This window comes from Bos javanicus, chromosome 12 (genome assembly GCF_032452875.1).
Source record: "Bos javanicus breed banteng chromosome 12, ARS-OSU_banteng_1.0, whole genome shotgun sequence".
NCBI lineage: Eukaryota > Metazoa > Chordata > Mammalia > Artiodactyla > Bovidae > Bos > Bos javanicus.
In genome coordinates, this window is record NC_083879.1 from 32,004,420 (window position 1) to 32,021,588 (window position 17,169).

Below are 17,169 nucleotides of genomic sequence, written 5' to 3' on the forward strand. Positions count from 1 at the left end.
GTGAGAAACGCAAAACTAATTAGCATCCCCCTCTCCTCCGTCAACTTCTTGGTACTGAGCAGGGGCCACTCTTTTTATTCCTCCACAAAACAGTGTTTCCTTTCTTCCAGCATTACCTATCTGACCTCCCCTCTCACCACCCAGACCCACAGAGGAAGAGAAAACACCACGAGCTTTACTGTTACTAGACTTGCTACCAAACACATTTTAATAGCTTTAAATATTTTACCTCGAGAAACTACTAGAGAAATAAAAACAAAGCAAAAAGTGAGTGGAATAGAGGGACAGAACTCTGCAAAAGCAGCAGTAAAGCAGTGTATTAGTGACTGTCCTCTTTGAGATATAAATCAGTCCAGGACAGCTCTCACTCAGCCCCCTCCTCTGAGGATCTATGAGATGCCTGGGGAAGTTTCCTTACTTGGGTTGGGTCCTGAATCAAATGATTCCTTTTTTAAACCCAAGGTTACTTCTGCTGCTGACTCTTGCATGCAATTCTCAGTTTCTTTCTTCCTTTTTTTCTTTTTTGTTGTTAAAAAAAAAAAATGTATTTCCTGAGATAAAATTCCCATACCTTCCAAGCCACTCACTTAAAATGGACGATTCAGTGGTTACAGTATATTCCCAGAGCTGTGCAGTCATCACCATCACCTAAGTTAAGAAATGTTATCACCCCCAAAAAGAAACCTCAGATTCTGTTAGCAGTCATTGTTCATCTATAATGACACCCCCACGGCACCAGTGCTAGGAAACCACTAATCTACTTTCAGTCTCTACTGATTTGCCTATTCTGGACAACTCATATTAACGGAATCACATCATTTGTGGCCTTTTATGACTATTTTCTTTCACTCAGCTTACTATTTTTAAGGCTCGCCATGTTGTGGCATCTGTCTTTCCTTTTATCTGGCCAAATAATATTCCATTGCATCAATACACCAAAATTTTGTTTTCCCACTCATCAGGTGATGGGCATTTGGGTTGTTTCCACTTTTTCACTATGTTCTCGTTGCCAAGAACATTCATGCACAAGTGTTTGTAAGGATACACATGTTCATTTCTCTTGGGTGTGTACTTAGGAATGGAACTGCCATGCTAAGTTGCTTCAGTTGTATCCAGCTCTTTCAGACCCTATGGACTGTAGCTCACCAGGCCTCACTGTCCATGGGATTCTTCAGGCAAGAATACTGGAATGGGTTGCCATTCTTTCTCCAGGGGATCTTTCCTGACCCAGGGATTAAACCTGTGTCTCTTAAGTCTCCTGTGTTGGGAGGTGGGTTCTTTACCACTAGCATTAACTCTGTGTTTAACCTTATGAGAAACTGCCAGCCTGCTTCCCAAAGCAGCTGCACCATTTCCCAACCCACCAGCAGTGTAGGAGAGTCCTGATTTCTCTACATCCTCACCAGCACTTGTTAACTGTCTTTTTGATTCTCAGTTTCTTCTTATCAGAACCTTCTGCTTTTCTGTCTAGATGGGAGTGTAGGACCCAGCAAAACTGCCAACTCTGTTACTCCTGAGCCTTGTGGACAAGAAAAGCAAGTCCTTTTTGGGAATTCCCTGGTGGTCCAGTAATTAGGACTCAGCATGTTCACTGCCACAGCCAGGGTTCAGTCCCTGGTTGGGGAGCCAAGAACCACATAGAGCCCTATACCAAGGTCACAAGTTTGGAGCCTTATACCAAGGTCAGAGGACAAAAATTTCCAGAATTAACCAAGCTCCATAGCAACAGTTGCCATGAGCCTCCTGATCTAAACCAGCCAGTCTCCTGATGTCATATTAGGTAAAATATCCACTCTACCACCCAACGTATACCATCCTAACCAATTACCTACTACCACCCTTTCAATAGGAATTTTCTCTGTCTTCAGGCTATAAAAATCAGCTGTGAGTGTGTGTGTGAGTCGCTCAGTTGTGTCCGACTCTTTGCGACCCCATGGACTGTGTAGCCCGTCAGGCTCCTCTGTCCACGAGATTCTCCAGGCAAGAATACTGCAGTGGGCTGCCATTTCCTTCTCCAGGAAAAATTGGCTACTAGCCTGCAAAAGGTGTCAGCTCTCCCTCAAGCTGGCTCGCTGTTCTAACAGCGTCTCCCACTCTAATAAACTGTTCTCTCTTTCTGCCTCATATCTGGAAATTCTTTCCCAACCCTCACTAAGACCATGACAAACCCTGCAAGCCACATGGGGCAGCCAAAACAAAATTAACTAATTAAATTAATTAATTTTTAAAAAGAAAGAAAAACAAGTCCTTTTTTAATATCTGAAAATTCCACTGCTAGGCTTTGGGCCAGCCTACACTGACCAGCCTGGAGGAGGGCATGGCAACCCACTCCAGTATTCTTGCCTGGAGAATCCCAAGGACAGAGGAGCCTAGCGGGCTACAGCCCCTGGGGTTGCAGAGTCGCAGAGTCGGACATGACTGAAGCAACTTAGCATACAGGCACACTGACTGGGCCTCCCTGTCTTCACCCTCCCTGAGGTCCTCTTTCTCTGGCTCCCTAGGGGGAGGGGCTAGGGTGCTATCCTGTCCTCCCCGACCAATTAGTCCCCTTATTTTCCTTGCCCCTGTAGGGTTGTGGCTCTTCCAAGTCCTCTCCTCTCGGCTGCGACAATAGAGCCACTTTTGGTCTCCCCTGATATGTAAATGAATCTAAGTTCCCTCTCTCATAATCTGCTTCCCATAGGTCCACTGCTGTCTATTCCATTTGTCTGATGTATGTTAATTAGTTGAGTGTTAAGACTTTCTTGGTTTGCTAAAACTCTACCCCTTTCCTTCAATTTTGTTTTTATTTTCATTATATATTTATTTTAGCCTAAAACGGGTCATAGTATATAGTTTTGTATCCTTCTTACCTTAAACTCTTTGAAAGCACAATTTTTAAAAATTGAAGTATAGTTTATTTGGGCTTCCCCTGTGGCTCAGTGGTAAAAAGAATCTGCCTGAAATACAGGAACCACAGGAAATGCAGGTTCGAGCCCTGGGTCAGGAAGATCCCCTGGAGAAGGAAATGGCAAACTGCTCTAGTATTCTTGCTTGGAGAATCCCATGGACAGAGGAGCCTGGCGGGCTAGTCATAGAGTTGCAAAGAGTCGGATATGTCGGAAGCAACTGAGGATGCATGCACACATAGTTGATTTCAGATCAGATCAGTCGCTCAGTCGTGTCCGACTCTTTGCGACCCCATGAATCACAGCACGCCAGGCCTCCCTGGCCATCACCAACTCTCGGAGTTCACTGAGACTCATGTCCATCGAGTCAGTGATGCCATCCAGCCATCTCATCTTCTGTTGTCCCCTTCTCCTCCTGCCCCCAATCCCTCCCAGCATCAGAGTCTTTTCCAATGAGTCAACTCTTCGCATGAGGTGGAATGTGTTAATTTCTGCTGTACTATAAAGTGATTCAGTTATATATATATATGCACATTTAATATATGTACATTTTATATATACATACATCTTGTATATACATTCTTTTTCATTACGGTCTATTATAGGATATAGAGTCTAGTTCCCTGTGCTTTACACTAGGATATGGTTTTTATGCAAGCATAATTTTTAATTGCTCCCATTTTTGTGTTAACTTCCAAGTTATCCGGATTGTATCTCCTTGCAAAACAAAATATCAATTTGAAATCTATTGAACACAGCAGTTAACAACTAATCTGTAAAGGAATCATATGCATTAATTTCTAGGCATTGATTTCAAAGGAGACCAAACCAATCAATCCCGAAGGAAATCAACCCTGAATATTCATTGGAAGGACCGATGCTGAAGCTGAAGCTCCAGTACTTTGGCCACCTGATGCGAAGAGAAGACTCATTTGAAAAGACCCTGATGCTGGGAAAGATTGAGGGCGAGAGGAGAAGGGGATGACAGAGGATGGGATGATTGGATGGCATCACTAACTCAATAGGCATGAGTTTGGGCAAGTTCCAGAAGATGGTGAAGGACAGGAAAGCCTGGTGTGCTGCAGTCCATGGGGTCACAGAATAGGACATGACTGAGTGACTGAACAACATTTGATTTCAAAATATATCTCTTGTGCATTAAATTGCATCCTCCCTCCCCTGACCCCAAAATATTTTGGAGTTCTAACCCCCTATATCTCAGAGTGTGATCTTATATGGAAGTAAGTTCTTTATGGAGGTAATCAAGTTACAATGAGGTCATTCGGGTGGATTCTAATCCAGGATGACTGGTGTCCTCATAAAAAGGGGAAATTTGAACACAGAGACTGACACACACAGGAAGAAGTGAAGATGGGAAGATGAAGACAAAGAGCAAGGTGGTGCAGGAAAAGCCGAGAAATGCCAAAGATTGCCACTAAAGCCTCAGAAGCTAGGAGCACGAGGCATGGAACAGATTCCCCCATACAGCTCTTGGAAGGCAACCTACCCCCCATCTTCATCTCAAATCTCTTGCCTCCAGAACCATGAGACAATAAGTATCTGTTGTTTAAGCCATTCAGTTTGTGGTACTTTGTTACAGCAGCCTTAACAAGCGAATACATTATCTGTTGTCAACAACTATAAGATGATTATTTATATCATCTTAGACCTAAACAGCTATCACAAAATTCTGCCATCAGGGTTTTGCAGTTCCCCTGTTTGCATCTCAGAAACAGTTCCAAGGGTTATGTTCTAGGTCATCTCATTCAGGTGGGTCAGTAACATGACAGTAAAGAGTAGCTGATGACATCTAAGGAAGAATAGTTATCTTCTGCACATTCAGGATGACTTCACTGATCCATGGTTTCAAAGTCTTCCCCGCTCTCCCAAATCTTTATAGAAAATTTCTAAAAGGAGTATAACGAGTTTACTTAACTATCAGGCTTGATGTTAGTCTCGCATGGTCAGTTTGATTCCTCCACTCAAATTCCCCACGTCAAATTACTTTGAAGAAAATCTCAGACTTTATATCATTTTAAAGCAGCTTTTTTGAGAACTAATTGACATGTCCTATAGTTTGCCTACTTAGTGCATAAGTCGATGGTTTTTAGTACATTTACAGCATTGTGCAACCATTGCCATAATCTGATTTTAGAACATTTTCATCACCCCAAAAAGAAACCCTGTATTCATTGGCTGTCATTTTCTATTCTTCCCTCAATATCTCCATTTTATGTCATTTTATCCATAAATATTTCATAGACACTTATACAAAGATAGGAACTATTTTAAAAATACATACAATATCATTTAGCACACAGTAAAATTTTAAATAATGATTATTTAATATCGAAGATAAAATCTATTGTCACATTTATTTGATTATTCTCTACATGTGGTTTCACTTTGCTTAACTCAGAAGCCAAATAAAATCTTCACATTGCACACTTCAGTTGCTTGATATTCTGTTTGTTTTCTTTTAAACTGTAGGTCATGCCTCCAACTCTCTCTTTCTCTTTTTTCTTACAAATTTTTGTTGATGAAACCAGGTTATTTGTTTTATAAAATTTACTAAGGTCTAGAATTTTCTGACTATATCCTTGTGTCATTGTTTACTATGTTCCATTGTCCCAAGCGTTTCCTATAAAGTGGTAGTTGAATTTTAATGGGGTTTTAAATCCTTAAAATGATATTTGTTTCTTTAGATAAGATTTTTTCATAGGTGGAAATGTGTCAAACTGCCACCTTTGATGAGTTTTCTTTTACTATGAAATATATTATTCACTGCTATAGTGAATAAAAATTATATTTTAAGGAAGAAAATGAATATCCAGCATCCATCACAAAAGGTAAAAAGCAATAGAGTATTGCCAGTAACTAATGAAATCTCTTTTCACCCCATTCTAGGGGTAAGCATTATTTTGACTTTTTTTATTTTTGGCCACACTGGGTCTTCGATGGTAAGTGGACTTTTCTCTAGTTACGGTGAGCAGGGCTACTCTTTGTTGAGATGCGAGGATTTCTCACTGCGGTGGCTTTCCTTGTTGGTGAGCACAGGTTCTAGGAGCTCCAGCTTCATCAGTTGTGGCCCTTTGTTGTCCAGAAACATGTGGGATTTTCCCAGACCAGGAATCAAACCTGGTTCCCTGCATTGACAGACAGATTCTTATTCACTGTACCACCAGGGAAGTCCAATCCTGAAAGTTATTCTTTCACTTTCTTTATACCCCTTATGAGTATATTCCTAAAGAGAATATAGCTTTGTTTGCCTTTATTACTCTATGACCTGCTTTCTCTCCCTCTCAACATGATGCTTTTGAGATTGATCCATGCCATTTCTTGTAACCGTAGTTCATTCATTTTCACTGATATATGGTTAGTACGTTGGATGAATAAACTCCACTTTATCTTTTCGTTAGAGGACATTTGGATTGTCTCCAACTTCTTAACATTAGAAATGATAATGCTATGAACATTCTTGTCATACCTCCCAGTGCGTGTGTACAAACTTTCTCTAAAGTGTATGTATGTCCAGGGGTGGAACTTCAGTGTAAGATGTGCAGATGCTCAACATCAGCAATCGATGGCTAACTATTGTCCAAAGTGTTTATACCAATTTAGACTCCCACTAGCAGTGGACAAGAGTTATCCATTGATTCAAATTCTTGCTAATGTTTGGTATTGGCAGATTTTGCCAATTGGTGTTCTCTATTGATAAAAGACGAGTAACCCTGTACTATATGTAGTTGATATTTCAACAGAATTCACAGGAATCCTATTCCAACATTCCTTCTGCTTGTCCCTTATTTTCAGGAAACCACAGCACTTTGTATTTTTTAAGTGTCATTAAGGCATTTCACCTACAGTCATTGAAAATATGTCACAGTTTTTGAGGAGGGAGAGAGATTTGTGCAATGTAAGAGCTGGAAAGACACTCATGAGATGAAGGACTACTATGCAGCATAGCTCTGCGTAGCTAAGCATTACAGTGGTAAGAATCCTGATAAAATAGATCCTTTGTAGGGCCAGTGTGGGCTTCTCTGGTGGCTCAGTGGTAAAGAATCCACCTGCCAAGCAGAAGACGTGAGTTTGATCCCTGGCTCTGTAAGATCCCCTGGAGAAGGAAACAGTAATCCACTCCAGCATTCTTGCTTGGGAAATCCCATGGACAGAGGAGCCTGGTGGGCTATAGTCCACCGGGTTGAGAAGAGTCAGACATGACTTCGTAACTAAACAACAACAAAGGGCCCATGCAACACCCTCCATTCAGCCCAGAAACAAGCTCACTCTTCTCCCATTTCTCCCTTCATCTCATTCCTCCTGGTTGCTTCAGGTCACAGGCTCTGGAACCAAAATTTTATACAACAGTGTGCATGACTAATTGTGCAATCTAGGACTCCAATGGCACCCCACTCCAGTACTCTTGCCTGGAAAATCCCATGGATGGAGGAGCCTGGTAGGCTGCAGTCCATGGGGTCTCTAAGGGTCAGATACGACTGAGAGACTTCACTTTCACTCATTGGAGAAGGAAATGGCAACCCACTCCAGTGTTTTTGCCTGGAGAATCCCAGGGATGGGGGAGCCTGGTGGGCTGCCGTCTATGGGGTTGCACAGAGTCGGACACGACTGAAGTGACTTAGCAGCAGCAGCAGCAGGACTCCAGATAATGTTGGACTAGCTTCCTTGAGTGTCACTGTGACAAATAAATTAGGTATCATACTAGACAGAACTCTGGGTACACTTCTGGAAATGATCGACTGGCATCACCTCACCTTCTACATGTTAGCCTAGGGGGAGGGGGAAGGAGGAGGAGAGGATTGGGAGGTTGGGATTACCGGGTGCAAACCACTATATGCAGAAGAGATAAACAACAATATAGTTCCCTGGGCTATCCTATTGTATAGCCCAGGGAACTATATTCCACATCCTGTGATAAGTCATAATGGAAAAGAATAAAAGAAGAATGTATACATATATATGTGTGTATAGGGGCTTCCATCGTAGGTCAGTTGGTAAAGAATCTGCCTGCAACGCAGGAGACCTGGGTTGGGAAGATCCCCCTGGAGAAGGAAATGGCAACCCACTCTAGTATTCTTGCCTGGAGAATCCCATGGACAGAGGAGACTGGCAGGCTACAGTCCATGGGGTCACAAGAGTCAGACACAATTTAGTGACTAAACCACCACCACCATATGTATGTATACCTGAACCACTCTGCTGTAGAGCAGAAATTAAAACAACACTGCAAATCAACTACACGTCAGTAAAATAAATTTTAAAAAATAAATTAAAAATTAAAAAAATTTAAAATGTTAGACTATACCTCATACTCCAAGATTTTCAGTGTATAAAATTTGCTCTTTCTAGAATTATTTTTCTCCAACAATTTCCAGGGAGAATCAGGAGTGCAAAGAAGTCATTCATGTTTCTCCCACTTCCATTCTCACAGTTTTCTTCAGTGTACCTAAGATTCTTTGACAAAGCAGCACTATTGATTTGATTTCCTGTCCTTGAACAGTGCTCCACCCAAGCTGATCTGTTGCAAACTTGTAACCATCAGTTTCCTTGAAAGCAGTGATCAAGCTATAAATAAAGGTAATGCCTTGGATCTTGGCAATTGGAAGGCTTGCTAGCCCACTCTTCTTCCCATCACCAGCCTGCTTCACCACTTTTATTCATGTCTCACTGAACTTAATGTCTCTTTCTCTAGTTCTGTCTGACTGAAGATAGATGCTTTAAAAAAAAGTTTTTTTAACTTTCAATTGTGGTAAAATGCACATAACATAAAAGTTACTATCTTAAACATTTCTATGTGTACAATTGTGTTAAATACATGCACACTATTGTGCAACCAATCTCCAGAACTCTCTTCATCTTGCAAAACTGAAACTCTGTCCCCACCACACAACAACTCTCCATTCCCATCTCCATTCCGCATCTCCCCAGCCCCCATCCCAACCCAACCATTCTTCCTGCCTCGAGAATTTGACTACTTTAGGGAACTCATATGGATAGAACCTGTGTCTGTTTTTTTGTCGCTGGCTTATTGCACTTAACATGCCCTCAAGGTTCATCCACGTTGTAGCATGTGTCAGAATGTCTTTCCTAAAAAAAAAAACAAAAAACAAAGCATGTCTTTCCTTTCTAAAGCTGAATAAGATCCTAGCTGTATTATGTTGTTGTTCTGTCGCTAACTATTGTTGTTGTTCGTGTCTGACTATTTACCACCTCATAAACTATAGCATGCCAGGTTCCATGGGACTTTCCAGGCAAGAATACTGGAGTGGGTTGCCATTTTCTTCTTCAGGGGAATCTTCCCAGACCAGGGATCAAACTCATGTCTCCTGCATTGGCAGGTGGATTCTTTGCCGCTGAGCCACCAGGGACGCCCCAATTGTATGTATATACCATTTTTATCCATTCACTGGATTTTGTTTATCCATTAATCTATGATGGACGTGTGGGTTGCTTTCATCTTTTGGGTTTTGTTAAAAATGTTCCTAGAATATGGTTGTACAGACCATCTTTTCATCACCCTGCTTTCTGTTCCTTTGGGTATACACCCAACATTGCAAATGCTGGATCATATGGTAATTCTATTTTTAATTTTTGGAGAAACTGTCACGCTGTTTTCCACAGTGGCTGCACCACATTTCAAGTTTCTGTCATGCTCTAGGAGAGAAAATTTTCCTACTCTAGGCTACAGCTGAGGAAAAGGACTGTCTGGCCAAGAATGCACGTCAATTATCACGCTAGATTACATTAAGATTGAAATAATGAAAAGCATGGAATCGCTAGAACTTGGAGACATTATAAGCCGCGTGGTCCATTCCACTCCATTACTGGTGAGCAAGGGGTGGGCGGGGGGGGGGGGGTGGTAAGGGGGAACTCTCAGAGGATGGATGAGTGGCTTTGTGAAGGTCAAGGGCTGGTTAAGGGAAGACTCAGAGCCAACATCCTGGGCTTTCCAATCTTCAACTTATTGCAAAGGAAATAATTTCAAGTAGAAATATTATGCAATGAAGAACAAGAATTACGAGTGCAGAAATCAAAGCCCGAGATGACCTGTGTTTTGCTTTTGTTTCTATGGCTGATGTTAGCTTCCCTGATTGCCTTGGTTGACACTGAAACCGAGCCTGTTTTTCTTGCTGCCGCTGTGGACTGCATCCTGGGCATCCTAGGAGATGGAGCAGGGCGGGGGGGGACAAAGAACGTGGGTCCGCAGTTAGGATCCACCCAGCGTGGACCGCGACCCTCCGCTTGCCCGCGCGCCAGCCTGGGGCGTCCGCGTGCCGCGGGGCTGTAGCGCTCACCCTGCGGCCTCAAAGCCTCTCGCGCGCGCGGTGGACGGTGGCTGGCTTCAGCTGTCCCCACGCTCATCGAGAGGGTTCCGGGACTCCCGGCGGGGCGGGGGGTGGAGGGAGCAGGCAGCTCTGGCCATGCCTCCTCCCCGGCCAGGGGCCGCCGAGCCCCTGCGACCTCCCCGGCGGAACCGCGCCCAGTCTCCCCCTCACAGTCGGGGAGCCCCGGGCGCGGCGGAGCGCGGGCTGCGGACCACGGCGGGCACGTGGGCTCGGCCGCAGCGCTGCGCCAGGCACCGGCGCCCCGGCACAGCCCCTGCGGGTGGGGAGAGGGATGCTCCCCCCCTTTCCACTTTGCACCAGTCCGAGGGAATTTGCGGTCGGTGACGCGCATCCTTAAGCGAGCCACCTGCAGCGCGGGGCGCGCCGCGGAGGGCGGCATCGCAGGGCTGGGCCGGTGCGGCCTGGGGACCCCGGGCTCCGGAGGCCATGCCGGCGTTGGCGCGCCTGGGCGGCCGGCTGCCGCTGCTCGGTAAGGCCCCGCTCGCCCGCTCGAGCCCCCGCGGCCCCCGGCCCCCACCCAGCGCGGGCACCGGGTGCGCGCCTCCTCCGTCCCCGCCGCCGCGCGCCTCCCCGCCCCGCTCCGTCTCTCGCTCCCGCGCCCCTCCCCTCTTCCGCGCCCTCCCGACTCGCCCTGAAGTCACCCGCGGCCCCGGCCGGGCCCACCCCGCGTTCTCCTCCCGCTGGTCTCGCGTCGCCGCTCGGGCTCGGGGCCGCGGTCCCCACCGGCCGCCCCGACCCCGCGGGCGGCCTCGCCGAATCGGTGCCTGCGGGGCCCGGGCCGCCCCGCCCGTCCGCCCGCCCGGCGCGCCCGGGTTCTGGGCCAGCCGCCCGAGTCTGCGGCCCCGAGCTGGGCGCCGGGGGACCCGGACCTTGCGTGCGCCGACCCCGGTACCGCAGACTCCTGGGTGGCGTCTCCAACTCTTCTTTTGAGGTTTTGATGTCGGGAGTGAACTCTGATGGGAAAAGGCGCCCGGGTTCTCCCCAAAGCGAGTCATCTCGGGTAACGACCCCCCACCCCGCCGAATGTCGACTGGATCAATGAATAGATACTTTGGAAAATATTATGCAAACGGGATTTACATCTTAAAATACCCGCTGCCCCCTCCTCTTGTACTCGATTTTTATCCTGGCGTTAAACCCCAAGAGGCTTTTCAAGGACTCAGCTGACTGTTCCCAAATAATCTGGATAGCATAATTGTTACCGGGAAAAAAAAAATCCTCTTTAGATCCAGTTCATCTGTTTGGAAAGAGGAGAGGGTTGATTTGCGTTTAGGGTGAAGGAGGCAGAGTTTGGGGGGCCAGGAAGCCTCGGATCGTGTCCTAGTTCTGCAGCCTTGGGGGATAATCACTCACTGCCCCTGGCGGGCCTGTCCTGCTCTGTCCACGGAGGGAGTCTGGCTGTGTCTTCTCCAGCTCCCAGACCCTAGCAGTCTGTCTTGCATCTTCCGTGGTCCATGGAGAAAATACTTGCAGTATAGACGTGCAGGAATTATTTCCAGTAGCTTTTGTTTCAAATAATTCAGAATTATAGAGTTAAAATAAAACATAAGGGGGAAAAGAGTAGAAAAGCATCTTGCATTTCCTAAACATCTCTGTTAATTGGTAAATATGTACATTTTAAATGTACAGTACAATATGTTTTTCAGAGTCTATTACAAGAAGTTAGCTTTCTGTTAATGTATAACCTGAAGTGGTAAGTGGGTTTTTCAGTCACATACAAAGGCTTTGGGAAAGTATAAACATCAGTACATGCAAGTGTATATAAGCTGCATTGAATTCTTTTATATTTCAGGACAATCTCAGAAATTCCTACATCTCTCTCCAGATTTTTCTAAATGAGGCATAATTCACAGATAGAAAATATGCACACATCTTAATAGTACAACTCCATTAAGTTTTATATACACAGTGAGTGCAATGAAAGTCACTCAGTCGTGTCCGACTCTTTGCAACCCCATGGACTATACAGTCCATGGAATTCTCCAGGCCAGAATACTGGAGTGGGTAACCTTTCCTTTCTCCAAGGGATCTTCCCAGCCCAGGGATGGAACCCAGGTCTCCGGCATTGCAGGCAGATTCTTGACCAGCTGAACCACCAGGGAAGCCCTTTATATACACAGGTACCTGCCTAATCATTATTTCATGAAGATAAAGAGCAATTTGAACTCCACCCCCTCCCCCAAGGTAGCCACTATTCTGACTTTTTTTTAGAGAGGAAAAAAAGTGGTTTGAATTTTATTAGAATCACACTGGTTTAGTCACATTTACTATTCTGACTTCTGATTCCATGGTTTTTCCTGTTTTTTTGAACTACATGTAAACCAAACCATTATTATGTTTCTTTTTTTAATGTCCAGTTTCTTTCACTCAGCATTGTGATTATGAGATTCAACTTTGTTCTTAATAACTGTGGTTTTTTGTTTTTGTTTTCAATTGCTAGGTGCTATTTCCTTAGTATGACTAGACTATGCAATCTATCCATTCTATTGTTGAAGAACACTTTGTGTGTCTCCAATTTTGTGTAGTGAAGAGTATAAGACTGCTGTGAGTACTCTTTTACATGGTTGGGGACAGAAATACTCATTTCTCTTTGGATGATACCCTCAAATCAAATTCCTAGATTGTAGAGAAAGGCACATGTCAGTTTTGGTAGATATTGTCCAGCAGTTTTCTGAAGTGGTTGCACCAGTTTGCCTTCCCGCTAACAGCGTATGGAGCTCCTTGTCACATCTTTGTCAAGACTTGCCATTACAGACTTCCTTGAATGAAGCAACATAAAGTGAGAGGCTAAAAAACAAGGACTTTAAATGTTAAAAAAAAGCTCTAACTACATTGAATTATCAGATGCCATTCCCATTTCCCTTATACTGTAAGGTCTACCTTTCAAGAAGAATGATTAGGTTTTCTAAGTAGTGCTTAAAGAGTGGACACAGACTCTTCATGGCCCTAATTGCATTCTGTACTGATCATAGCTAGGAGCAAGATTTCAGGATCTCAGTAACTGTGATAACTGTTTCTCTCATTAGTGTCAGGAAATTCATATTCAGAGCTTTGACCTTCACATTTAGTTGACATCCTTTGATCTTGATGCTTATCTTACTTTGTTTGCTTGTGACCTGGTAGCCTAAGGGGAACCAACTCAGAAGGAGGTAGACGGAAGGGATGCCCAGTAAAGTTTGGATTGGATGGGGACACCAGACCTGGTGACCTGGTGTTAAGATACCCTTTCATCCTAAAAGCCTCATTCTAATCCATGCTATCCTTCAAGTTTAGACTGGCTGTTCATTTCTTCTTGGTTACTTCGAATGGATCTATAGTAAATTATCCTCTTAGGTTTCATTATTAACTACTTGGCTCCACTTTTTATAACTAAGAAGGCACTTTCATTAACCCTTTAGTTATCAGTAAAGATTTCGTTCTTGTTGAAGTTTCCTGTTGCTTAACTGAAGAACAGTTAGGTAATGAGATCTTAAGTATGGGAGAGGAAGACATTTATATTCCAGGGGGGTAAAAAGATGAAGAGGGAGCCTCCATGAGGAAGAAAAAGAAATTTATTTGACAAACTTTTACTGAACACCTATTTCAGTGCTAGGCACCATGAGGGTACAAAGATGAAAAAGATGGGGACGGGGGAACTTACATATAAATAGTTAATTCAATTCTATTTTAAAAATGCATGGTCATTGCCTTTCTCCAAGAAAACATTTCAGTACAAAGTTTGCTTTCAGTTGTTTAAACCTTCCAATACAGTTGTCATGATCCATAGATATCTGTAGGAGAAAAATAGCGTGAATCCCAAGATTTTCGTTGCCTGCTGCTGCTGCTGCTAAGTCACTTCAGTCGTGTCCAACTCTTTGTGACCCCACAGATGGCAGCCCACTAGGCTCCCGTCCCTGGGATTCTCCAGGCAAGAACACTGGAGTGGGTTGCCATCTCCTTCTCCAATGCGTGAAAGTGAAGTCACTCAGTTGTGTCTGACTCTTAGCGACCCCATGGACTGCAGCCCACCAGGCTCCTCCGTCCATGGGATTTTCCTGGCAAGAGTACTGGAGTGGGGTGCCATCGGCTTCTCCATTTTGTAGCCTAAGACTACTTAAACATGGATATTACTGGATTTAATGGTTGTGGGGATGAAAAGACTCTTCCATTTGAAATTTTTTAAATGGACTGTTCCAGAATGAAATATGGCCATTTATTTTTTTAAGATTCTAGGAAGAAGCAATTTTCCAAATGGTTCTTTGAACAAATTTGTTGGCTGCATTTTCCTCCCCAGAGAGCATCCCAGCTCAATTGAGAAGCCCACAGGATGGCTCAGCTTCATGACTTTCTCTGCAATTCCTTTTATTCCCCTCATCTTTTTCATCCTCTAATGAAACTCAGGAAGCGATGTGACAAGAGCCCTTGTCAGTGTTCAAGATTGTGATCTCTCTGAATCTTCAAATAGCCACCAGATATTGCCTTAATCTTTGGGTCAAGATTCTGATTTGGTTTAAAAAAAATAATAATCTCAAAAGTATTGTATTTTATCATTGTTCTTGATTTTGAAAAGGACCTTGAAGAGGAGTGGAATAAGAACTTGGGGGAGGGAAATCGAGGGGCTGGAAACTAGCTTGGCCTCATTTTTAATTTGCTTAGCTTGTTCTTGCTACGATGCTGTACCCTTTGCTATTCACTCCAAAATAGCAAAGTCTTGTGAATCTCGCAAGACTGAATAAAGCTTTTGGTTTTCATCAAGATGATTTTGTGATCTTATTATTTTTCAAATATTGATTTCCAAAAATGTCTTAGCTTTATCTTAGGTGGCCATAGTTCTATGGCTGAGGGTTTTTCTGTTGTTTGGGGGTCTGTGAGATTTACGTATATGTGATTGAATTACCTCTATGGCTAGATCATCCTTAAGTCTTCAAGTGATAATAGCTTTTGTAGAACCCTCTGATGATCGTTAGTTGGAATCACGCAATTCTGTTCAATGGGTCCCATCACATGTAGAGGAAATTTAAAAATAATATAAAGTACACACACACTGTTCTTTTGTGGCTAGAGGAATTGCATAAGATCCAAAAGAGGAACTATTATTATTTTTTTAGGTTAAACAGTAAAAGTATTTTTTCACTGCTGTCATTGTAAGTCCATTGGTAGCCAAGAATCTGCCATAAAATTATTTGCAGCCTACTTTAAAACAGGATATTGTCATTATTTCTTTAAACCATTATGTTTTTTAAAACTTTGATTTATTTTTTTTGGCTGTGCTGGATCTTCCTTGCTGCTCGGGCTTTTTTTCTTGAGTTGCAGCTACGCTCTAGTTGTGGGGGCACGGGCTTCTCATCACCATGGCTTCTTTTGCTCTAAAGCTCAGACTCTAGGCGCTTGAGTTCAGTACTCGTGGCAGTGGGCTCAGTGGTTGTGGCTCCCGGGCTCTAGAATACTGACTCAGTAGTTGCAGAGCACGGTCTTAGCTGCTCCTCCACACGTGGGTCCTTCCCAGATTAAGGATTGAACCCGTGTCTCCTGCAGATTCTTGACCACCAAGTTACCAGAGAAGCCCGAAACCAGTGTGTTTTGATTGTTACATACCCATTGAATTCAGTCTTCCGCTGCTTTGCTATTTGAGTTACAATGTTCCTAACATTAGGGGTTCTGTTCTTGGAGATGATGCAGTTGAATATGTTAGGGTGAGCAACACAGTCAGAAAACCTGAGTTCTTTATTCTGGCCAGAAATGTCTCTGCACTTAAGCTCCTCATTTGTGGAAGGGAGATAAGCAATATCTTACCGCTTCATCAGATAATACCTGTAGAGTGCAGCTTCATCCCCTGTCAGACAGGTGCTTTGCAGAAAGAGAGATGCCTCAAGTTGGAAGGAATCGTCAGGATTTAGTTACGTGGTTTCTCTCCTTGCCTTCTTGGACCCTTGGGAGCACCATGTGGGCCAGCCAGGTGCCACATAGTTCAGATTCCTGCTCACAGTCTAGTGTTGGGGGTGTTGGTGGCACAGGGTAAGCATGTAAAAGGAAAACTGCGGTGTAATTTTAGAAATAAGGACCGAGGTTGAGCCTCCAACACAGACTGAGAAAAGCAGGCAAGGCTTCCCAGAAGAGGTGATGTCAAGTCTTGATTAGAAAGTTAAGACTTAGGCGCTTCCCTAGCGGTCCAGTGACTGAGATTTAGTGCTCCCAGTGCAGAGGCCCCAGGTTTAATCCCGGGTCGGGGAACTAGATCCTACATGCCACGACCAACTGTTCACATGCCCCAACTAAGATCCAGCACAGCCAAGCAAATAAATGAAAGAAAGGTAAGGCTTGACAGGCGAAGGGGAGAATAAGGACTTTCCAGGCAAACAGGACAGTGAAGAGAACAGTAGAGAAGTCAGAATCACGGAGCAGACGGACTCCATAATTCCGTCCTGAGTTGCTGAGGCACAATGTAAAAGGCCCCCAGGATCAGGGAATTCTCATCTACGAAGGTGTCAACTCAGAAAATGAAGCCTGTTCAATGGGTAGCTTCCAGAGGCTCAGATGTGTGTGATGTGTAAGGAGTGTTTTAGTGGTGTGATAAAGGACCTGGATGTTCTCCTGTGGCCCAAGAGTCTCTGGAGGGAATTCAGGGGATCCATTGTGTCCTTTGGGGTGTGTGTGTATTGTGTGTATATGTGTGTGTATGTGTTTGTATATTGTGTGTGTGTGTGTATGTCTCTGTGTGTATTGTGTGTATGTGTGTATATATTGTGTTTGTGTGTACATGTGTGTTTGTGTGTATGTGTATGTATTGTGTGTGTATTGTGTTCGTGTGTGTATTGGTATGTTATGTGTATGAATGTATGTGTATATATTGTGTGTGTTTGTGTATGTGTGTGTATTGTGTGTGTATGTGTGTGTATATTGTGTGTGTGTATTGTATGTGTTTGTGTGTGTATTGGTGT

At 44.0% G+C, this 17,169-nt stretch overlaps 1 protein-coding gene across 3 annotated transcripts in view; it reads left to right on the forward strand.

The window, feature by feature from the left end:
• The first annotated feature begins 9,574 nt into the window (after positions 1 to 9,574).
• FLT3 (fms related receptor tyrosine kinase 3) overlaps positions 9,575 to 17,169 on the forward strand; it is a 70,019-nt gene continuing 62,424 nt past the window's right edge. Inside the window, exon 1 of one of the 3 annotated variants that reach the window (XM_061434889.1) lies at positions 9,575 to 9,733. Coding sequence is in view for 2 of the 3 variants with exons in the window: in XM_061434890.1 (XP_061290874.1) it covers positions 10,679 to 10,721 (43 nt within the window). In the remaining variant the exon portion in view is untranslated. Of the gene's footprint in view, positions 9,734 to 10,583; positions 10,722 to 17,169 lie in introns of those variants that run through there. The other 2 variants (XM_061434890.1, XM_061434888.1) reach the window with 2 other exon arrangements.